The 9,197-nt window shown below is 36.7% G+C and overlaps 2 protein-coding genes across 4 annotated transcripts; one reads left to right on the forward strand and one right to left on the reverse strand.

Annotated features, from left to right (window-relative positions):
• The first annotated feature begins 6,066 nt into the window (after positions 1-6,066).
• Positions 6,067-6,827, forward strand: Blos2 (biogenesis of lysosome-related organelles complex 1 subunit 2). 2 transcript variants are annotated; one of them, XM_014356521.2, is made up of 2 exons: positions 6,067-6,148; positions 6,217-6,827. In XM_014356521.2, exon 2 carries the CDS (start codon positions 6,243-6,245, stop codon positions 6,726-6,728), a length of 486 nt encoding a protein of 161 aa, XP_014212007.1. In that variant the 5' UTR covers positions 6,067-6,148; positions 6,217-6,242; the 3' UTR covers positions 6,729-6,827. The 2 variants fall into 2 exon arrangements, with proteins under 2 accessions (XP_014212007.1, XP_089447008.1); XM_089590882.1 differs by having other exon boundaries at positions 6,223-6,827.
• Positions 6,828-6,869: 42 nt separating this feature from the next.
• EloC (transcription elongation factor elongin C) lies at positions 6,870-8,942 on the reverse strand. 2 transcript variants are annotated; one of them, XM_089590883.1, is made up of 4 exons: positions 8,779-8,942; positions 8,380-8,465; positions 7,984-8,177; positions 6,870-7,917 (listed from the first exon to the last, which is right to left on the reverse strand). In XM_089590883.1, exons 2-4 carry the CDS (start codon positions 8,410-8,412, stop codon positions 7,776-7,778), a joined length of 369 nt encoding a protein of 122 aa, XP_089447009.1. In that variant the 5' UTR covers positions 8,413-8,465; positions 8,779-8,942; the 3' UTR covers positions 6,870-7,775. The 2 variants fall into 2 exon arrangements, with proteins under 2 accessions (XP_089447009.1, XP_014212006.1); XM_014356520.2 differs by having other exon boundaries at positions 6,871-7,917; positions 8,380-8,438.
• Between the last annotated feature and the right edge of the window lie 255 nt (positions 8,943-9,197).

Here is a 9,197-nt window from a genome sequence, read left to right on the forward strand (position 1 = left end):
TAGTTACGCGCCGATGCGACCCGATTTATCTATATATATATATGCGCGTGAGCACAGCTGTGTGTATATCTTATATATTTACGCTCTTTTTTTTACCCACCACACACCAGCCAGGCTAGCCGTCAGACCGGCGGCCCCGCTACTACTGTCGCTGTGTACAACACACAGAGGCTTGTACTACTGATCGTGCCGCAGTGCCGTAGCTATGAGGCTCTTCCTCTCGGAGCCTCGGACGGAACCACGACGCGAGAAAGGGACAAAGATATGATATGACGACTGGGTGTGTGGGATGCAAGCGTATATACGCGGAGAGGCTCTTGGTGCCAGCGCTGTCTTTTCCTTTGTCCGGGACGTGGGTATAGGACCGCCCGGAGCTGCAAGGAGGCACACACCGCGTTGCGCGCCCATTGTTACGCGCGAACGAAGGATTTTCCAGAGGCATTTTTTTTTTTTTTTCCTTCCTCGGAATTAGGACGTACATGTATAGAGTATCTCATGAGCTTTGGAATTTTTTGCTCACGTAACTTTTAATCACCGACAGGTCTCGAAGGTATAATGGCAAATCGCACCAAAGTGCAGTTTCTAGGATGATGTGCCATTTTTGCAAGCGCAATTCATAGGTACCCAATGAAACGCGCTTTTTGCGAAAAACAGTTGCAAGTACATTTATTTACGCGGTGCAACTCAAAGGGAATTCTTTTTTCCACGAGCCTCAAAGAGACGCACAAGGGTGGAATTTGTTTTTGCCCGAAAATACGTAAAAATGGCAAAAGCAAGGTATAACAAAGGAGCCGAGAGCTTTGTCGATGATCCAAATACCGAATACGTCAAAAGAGGATAAGTATGACGCGAAAACGGCACCCAAAGGTAGCGCGGCTACGCGCTCGGAAAAACGGTTGTCACAGCTGGACCGGAGGAAAATTCAGGAAACTGCTGATTGGCACCGCTTGCGTGTAAACGAGAAAAAACTCGTGAGAGCAACATTTCGACGTGCGTACAAAGAGGTAATACGGCGTTCTTTAGGGATTTATTGTTTTTGAGACGTTGAATCGGCTTTTGTTCGTTAAATCTATAGCTAAACGCGTTTGTACGAAGCACACGCGCGATTATCTTAAACGCCAAGCGGAAAAACAGATACAGGATGAAAGGCAATCTGTTCCAGCGCGCGCGGTGATGGTCTCTCTGCGCAGCTTAAGCGCGTACAGTGATGTGTAATCACATATACCTCGGATTCAGAGCAGCGTAATCGTTACTTCCTGTTTCCTGGAGAAAACCGAGGTCGAGCCGTGCACTGTATAACTTTACGTAGCCTCATCGCACCGCGTCTCCATCAATACCCGGGTACAGGTGATCCACTCGTACCATTCAATTTTCTTCATATTTCAACGTGTTCTGATGTGCCGATTTTTTTTTTTTTCTTCCGGCACGTGTAGTCGACTATAGAGAAGGAGTAACAAAAAGGAGAACAAAAAAAATTGGCGGCGAGATCGAAACCTTGCAAGAGACGAGTAACAGAGGGCACGATTTTTAAGTCTTTTTTAAACGCTTGTGTCGTTGTACGTGCATACATATTTTATTTGTCGTGTATACGGAAGGTCGCCTCTACGTGTGCATTTTTTATCTTTCCTACTTTTCAACGTTACGCACATTATTTTTGTTTAAAATTATTCCTCGAACTTTGAATATTCATCGATTTTTTTACTTTTCAACTTTTAAAAATGATGACTTATTGTTTTGATGTACCTACAAGTAGGAAAAAAAATAAAAATAAAAATAAAATCCTTGGACTTTTCATACAGCACTGCACAACGCATCAATGACACACTCTCTCGTGGTCCACGTATGAATCAAGTTTTTTTTGTTTTTATTTCTTGCAAGTCCCATATTACGAGTGAGCTTATCTCGTTACTGCTGAAAGAAATACGTCTACGCAAGCACGCAAATTAAGCGCTGAATAATACCGCGACGTTTGGTCGTAATCACGGCAATTTCAGCTACAAATAATAAGCGAGTCATGCGCGCAACTACTATTTTGCGACAGCTAAAACATTAGTCGTCGAGACGTCAGAAATTACCCACGTTACCGCTTTGTCGATATGATAAGGCAAAACAAAAAAAAAAAAAACAAAAACATTCGTGTCTCTCTTGAAATCAAAAATCGCTCGTCCGAACCTTCTTTTTTGTTCATCCCGTTAAATGAAGGTAAACATATATATGTCGGTCTATGTGCTCGAAATAAACATCAATTGAACTCACGGCTTTGCCTTATTCGTCTATTTATGTGTTGGTCACCGCTAATCCATAAAACACGTATGTATACCTACGCACACGCAAACAAAGAACCCAATCATATATTATAATGTACCAGTGTGCTCATCGTGACTCGATCGTCATTGTCGTCATGCACCTAAATGCTCAGCCGATTTTATTTTTATACCATTATTTGTACAGTTAGCGCTGCTGAGCTTTCTTTTACTTGTTTTTCCCCCATTTCTTTTACACGCATATAATCAATGCTACGCGCACGCGATAGATACCACGTCAAGCATGAATTGCCGAGTGATTTTTATCCTATTTGTTTCAGTTGCGGATGGTCGGGAAACATTTTTCTCGTTGCATACGAAGCCGCGTTGTTTTGCATCCACACGCGGACCTGTTTGAAAAAGAGTCAACGATGATTGTACGCAAAAACACCCGATCATCTTCAAGTCCCTACAAAACAAAGCCGTAAAGTTTGCTTGCGATTTTCCCACAGCCACAAAAACCATCCCCTCAAAGTCATCCGAGCGCACCGCGTGGCGGCACTGCTCTCGGCCGGACTCGATCGCGTGCGGCTCATTAACAGCACGATATCTTTCCCGGGACGCTGAAGTTTTTTTTTTTTTTTTTTTGTTCACTGTTTCATCCTTTCTCCGAGTGCAGCTGCACTCAGCGACACAACAGCCGCACCGGGTGCGCTCGCACTCTCGAGTGTGACTCATGCACTCTGCCAACAACGACGACACTGAACTGTGTGCAGCGTTGTGCGAAGTACGTATCCTATCTCCAATTGAAATGCCAGCGTGAAAAAAAAAAAAAAAAAAATAACAACAATGCCCTGACGCAACAACGTGTGCTCTATTGGCTTGGGAAAACTGTTCCGACGGCTGCTCTTTGTCGGGAGTGTCATGTATATATATCGTTCGTGCGTAGGTATACCGTTTTCGATTTGCCGATTTTTCCAAAATCCAGTGTCTCCAGTCGCGCATGACGCTGGCACCTTATCACCCGCGCGATGAAAGAGATCGCGTTAGTCAGAGCGTCGGAATCAAAACACGTGCATGTATATACACGCATATTATGACGGTGGAAAAGAGAAAAAAAAAAGTGTTGTTTCCTTTTTGTCCCTCGATCGACGAATGTTTCCTGCTGCCGGCGAAGATCGGTAATCGTAAGACACGAGTAATTGCCTTTATTAATTAAAAATTTGTGAATAGTGGTGAAATCGTACAGAGTCTGTTTTGTCAGAAACCCGGGGCTCCAACTCGATCGGCACTGCGCTCGCGAAAATCTCGGTCCGTTTTGTTGCTCGTAGAGCGCATGCACCAGTATATACAGCGAAGACAGTTCCACGCGCCGAGAGTGGAAATATATATAAAGGCGCCGCTCATCGATATACCCCCAACACACCCGCGAGTTCGACTTTCCCTCAATGAAAATCGCGAGGATATAAATCTATCGAACCCCACCCACCTACGTACAACTCTCTGGGAGGGAAGGAAAAGAAAGCCCGCTCCTCTTCCCCCAATGCAAAAGCAATGCTTTTTCTATCTTTGTTTTTGTTTTTGTTGTTGTTGTTGTTGTTGTTGTTTTTTTTTTCAATTATTATTTTTTTTTTTTTTTTGAGGAAAACGACATCACTTGCAATAAATGTAATTAAAAGCGAGAGCGCTACCATTCATACACATTTATGCGAATGTGGTTGTGGTTGGGAAAAATGTGCGCGAAACTGCATGAAAAAGAAGGGAATCGAGGAATATGCACACACAGAGAGAAGCGCAAGTAAAGGCAAGCGAGCGAGAGTCGGGTCGATAAACCGAGTGCGCGTGTATACCTATCCAATGCTTTCGTCTCTCTCCGAGTGCGCGTGCACTCCCCCGATTGTACGTGTGTATATGGTAGGTATACTTATATATTTCTTTACTCGTTTTATAAAAAAAGAAATATGTATATGTATATAACAACATCATGATGTGCAGCACAAAATATAACGAGGGAGACAAAGAAAGGAGAGCCGGGTGTACGCGAGCGTTGCACATTTATGTATTATACATGTACCACTATATATGTATAGAAGCGCTCTCGCGTGTGCTCTCGCAGCTATTATGTGCAATAATGCTATACACAACTTTTCCCGAGCTTCTTCGCGCACACGCGCATACTTACTTACTTATATTGTTCCAACTTTTGCGTTAAAACATTCATGGGTGTACGTAATTGGTACGTACATGCGTAAGGTTGTTATTGCGTGGGTAGATTTTTGGGGTGAAAGGGAAATATATTTTAATGTACATACTTACGATTATTGTGTAATTTACTGATACTGGGGGAAATTGAAAGATCATAGAAAAATGAGGTGTCAAAAACATTTGAGATTCGGCCCTTGAAAGGTACAGTTTATGGATTTATATACGTCATGTGCGTCAATCGATACCAAGAATATATCAAATAATGGCCTGCTTTAAGCTATGATATTGAGTCCCATTTGTAATTGCAACTACCAACCAATGAGCTACTTTACCCTCTTTTTTTTCATTATTTATTATTGCCAAGCGCTCCTTCTTGAGTTTTTTTAGGTTGAAATGTGTTTTGTTATCATTATTTGAAGGAAAAAAGTAAGTTTTATCTATGTTCGGCCCGTTTGCGTCGTAACACCCCGTTTTGAGGAACGGCCGGATGGGCGTTAATAAGAATATCAATTAATTAAATACTCAGATTGGATTTCCTCATCTTTCGGAAGAACTCGCTACTGTACTTGACTATCATTTGAAGATCGAACATTTTCCAGAACTTGAGTCAAGTATTTTCTGAGACTCGTATGTACACATTATTTTCCCCAGGTAGTTTCAAAGAATCATTTTAAGGCCAGCATCCTACACATAGCCAAGCATTTCTTTCTTTCTTTTTTTTTTTTTTTTTTTTTTTTTTTTTTTTTTTTTTTTTTTTTTTTTTCAAAACGTATGGCAAAATTGCAAACAATAATCGAAACAAAAAAATTAAAAAAAAAAAAAAACGCATAAGTCCAGAAAGGGTGAATAATATTGATAAATCAATGACGATAATGACATACTTGTCTTGATAGTTTTTCAGCTAACTTGTTTCTGGAACAATGCTCTCTATGTTTGTATAAAAATCAAATAATATTAATTAGGATTTGGTGTTTATCAAATTCATGTATCCGAGAAAAAATATATTTTGTTAAAAGCAACAAAGGTTATTTACTTAGTTATACTTAACATTTATCTCTAAAGAAGGTGATCATAAATACGTATGATTGAGTGCATTTACATTATGTTTGAACTCAATTTGACGATATATTTCAAGAGAAAATATGTATACACTGACTCATCATGAAAAATAGTTATATTATTTATAATCTTAGAAGAATAAACTTTGCTTCGTTACTACAAGGATTACACTATTAAAAGATAAATTAATCGCCTATAAATGTAGAATCAGTTTGAATTTTATACGTAACGTGAAAATGACCAATCTCTGTGCTGTCAAGTTGGTAGGTAAGTATAGGTGGTTTCTATTTTTTTTTTTGTTCATTATCTGTCGTCTGCGTCATTGTTGTTAGCAAGTCATTTTTCGTGATGGGTTTTTAATATGTGATTTATGGACAACTATTCAATCTAAAAAGCTACATTTTTTGTTGTACGCACAAATGATAAAATAAATGTTTTTTATTTCATACAAAAGCAAAATTCCACACTTATATTTAGGTTAAGTGTCGTATTGTTTATTTTTTTTACGAATTCCTTGTGTTTGTTAATTAATGGATTATAAAGTAATATACATCAGATTGTTAAAATCAATTCCGAAAAATTACGAACCAATGGTTGTTAATACAAGTACAACAAAAGGTTTTTAATTTTCATCATTCATTGTAAGTAACAATGTGTCTGTTACAAAGTTTTTTCTTTGAATTAAAATAAATGTATGATAAAACTAAAGTTTCAGAAACTAATTGTGACGTAAAAATGGCATCAGCAAGTGAAGAAGTACTTCCTGAACAAACTGAACTGAAACATCCCCAAGAAGGGGAATCAAACTTGAGATTTGAATCTCCAAAAAGAGGTACAACTTTGTCAACCAGTACAAGCAGCTTTGAAGCTCTGGATCCACATGATCCGAATCTCAGTCGCCTTGCAAACACTATGTTTCAAAAGACGAGTGAGTACCTACAAGAAGAACTCACTGCAACTCATGAAGATTACAAGCTTCTAGAACGTATGAATAGAGAAACAATCACAAAGTACTCGGAGCTTAAGAATATCTCTACAAATGTGGCTCAATCTTTAGACTTGCTCAATCAAAAGTACAAAAAGTTACAGCCAGTTTTAGATAACATCAACGAAATAGATGAGAGTGTGACAAAATTAGAACAGGCTGCTTACAAACTCTTGGCTTACTCCAACAGATTAGAAGCAAAATTTAAGGACATGGAAAAAGAATCCAAAAAGTGAATATTTTTCAAGGGTATTGGTTATTTTGGTTTTCAAATTTAAAGTCGTAAATCATTGAATGCAGTACTTTGAACTGCATTTACATTAATGTCTGTGATTTGCTACTTGCACTTGTATGAATGTAAGATATTATTTCGATTGTTGTAATTTAATTATTATATATTTGTAAAACTGTAAAATAATTGATAAAGTTTGAATGTTGATAAAAAAATTTAATGTTAATTTATCCAAAACCAAACAACGTTTATAACTATTTGCATATAAAAAAATGATATTTCAATTTTATTTGTACAATCATTCCACAATAGATGATCATCATAATAAGGAACTTAGAAATAAATAACTCTTACAAATTGTGTGTATCATAATTGTTATTATTATTTATCACAATTCAAAAAGTGAAATTTCATTTGAAAACAAATTTATAAGCATATTAATTAGCTTTGCTTTGAAATAAAAAGTTATTTAGATTTTTTTTTCTATAAATTTTCTAATCATTGCAAAAAAATAAAAGCATACAAATAACAGATGTTCATTGAATTAAAATGTCTACTTATAGTTACAGATCCAATCATGAATCAAAAACCTTAACATTTAAAGACGTTACAAACACTTGTTAGAAAAGAAATTATTTTTAAAACTTCAATTTAAATAAAGCCCAGTCTTTGATTTTACTTTTAAACTAACTTTTAAAGATACTTGCAAATACCTAGTTTATTTGAGAATTATTGATTATTGATAAGTTGTTTAAATTGTTCACTATGGTACTGTTTCCTTTCAATTCACGATTTAAGGCTAGACGGACTTTTTTCTGTTTTAAGCATTAATGTTAACTTTGACTTATACTCATGGACAAGTGAAATAATAATTAAATTATTCATCCACTGTATCTAATTAATTATGTGTATTAAAGCCCATATCTTATCCACAATATGAAAGAAATTGAGTTTCATTACATGGTAAAAAGGCTTTTTCAGTGAAAAAGATATATTTTTATCACTTTAATGTCTTGCAAAACTTTCAAATAGTAAGTTAGAACATGAACGCTTAACAGTCCAAAAAATTACTGGCCATTAAAAGTTCTAAAGCTATTTCCGGTGCAATAGGAAATTCTGGAATTTCTGTGCTCGAATTTGTATATCTGACTTTGTACGTGAAATACATGCAAACTCTTTGCAAAACATGTGATCTGTAACAAACAAGACATTTTTTTTCTTAGTTTCAGTAATTGTCAACTAAATTTTTTAATACTTACGGAATTTCCCTAAAATTGACTTCATTGGCTTCATTTTCTGCAAACTGACCAGGTCCACTCAACATAGCTTTGATTGTCCCACTCGTTAGTGCATGTTCTCGTTTCAAAATGAATTCATGACCATCGCTACTGACTAACTTTACATACATAGCATCGGGTCCTTCACAGCCACCATAAACTGGGCCAGACTCTTGCTGTAAGTATGAATAAAATAAAATAGAATAAGATAACCTGCCATCAAAAAGATTGAGGAAGATTGAAGAAACTATGTGACAATCACATCAATTCATACTTTAGACAAAATGTGAAAAAAAAAAAAAAAAAAAAAATTTAAGGTTATGTATTCATTACTTCACAATGTTAACAATAACTTGAGAGATGATTATTGAGGTATACCTTTTCTGTTTGCATATTAACGTCTCCTGACATTTTGTAGGCTTCTTATGTTATTTATCCTGAAGAAGTGAGAAAACGGCTGTAAACTTTTTACATTTTATATCGTAATTATTTGATAACCTCAAAATTTCAAAGATTTCAATTTAAATTAGCTAAGTAGGTGTTGGTACTGTAAATATCTCTACAAATAAAATACGTCATGCAAAATCAAAACTTCAGAACTTAAATGCCAAATAGTATAGTATACATTAATGTAAAAGAAAAAACGCATGAAAAACAAAACAATAATGACACTAGAGCATTAATATTTTCTTCATGATTTACGTGATTTGAGCTTGAAAATCGATCAAACGATAATTCGTAGAGTGAAAAATGTATCAAAAAAATGCTTCACTTTACCTAAATTAATAACAAAAACACGGAGAAATTGTATTAGGATGATACAGCTGATTTTCAAGGGTAAATGAAGCAGTGATATGTCATTAAAGTATCACATGTAGTTATATGTATGCTAGGGTGACGTGCGAGCCTCGCACTGCGACAGCTCTGACTGCGAGGAAATGGCGAGGAGAGGACTCCTCTGGACTCTGAAGGATTGTGCGGACCTCTGGTGTGGACTGTGCGGAGGTATACTTACTACTTTATTTCGCAAACTCTGCCATCTGCCATCACGCATCATACCAATATACCATCAGTCCATCAGTACTGTATCACTGTATGTTGTATGTAACGGTAAAGACGCAAAAACCTCTGACATCTGACGAAAAACAAATATATATAAATTGTAAACTTGCCGCAAATAGCATAGAAAATTTTAT

Source organism: Copidosoma floridanum, unplaced genomic scaffold (assembly GCF_036245765.1).
Source record: "Copidosoma floridanum isolate Cflo_tuat_1 unplaced genomic scaffold, Cflo_Japanese_pri ptg000013l, whole genome shotgun sequence".
Classification (NCBI taxonomy): domain Eukaryota; kingdom Metazoa; phylum Arthropoda; class Insecta; order Hymenoptera; family Encyrtidae; genus Copidosoma; species Copidosoma floridanum.

Excerpts from the sequence above, each read along its gene's own strand:
- Blos2 (XM_014356521.2), top strand. The coding sequence starts at position 6,243 with ATGGCATCAGCAAGTGAAGAAGTACTTCCTGAACAAACTGAACTGAAA.
- EloC (XM_089590883.1), bottom strand. The coding sequence starts at position 8,412 with ATGTCAGGAGACGTTAATATGCAAACAGAAAAG. Across the intron at positions 8,178-8,379 it reads TTAATATGCAAACAGAAAAG|CAAGAGTCTGGCCCAGTTTA; the intron begins GTATACCTCAAT and ends TCATACTTACAG. Across the intron at positions 7,918-7,983 it reads GTCAATTTTAGGGAAATTCC|ATCACATGTTTTGCAAAGAG; the intron begins GTAAGTATTAAA and ends TGTTTGTTACAG.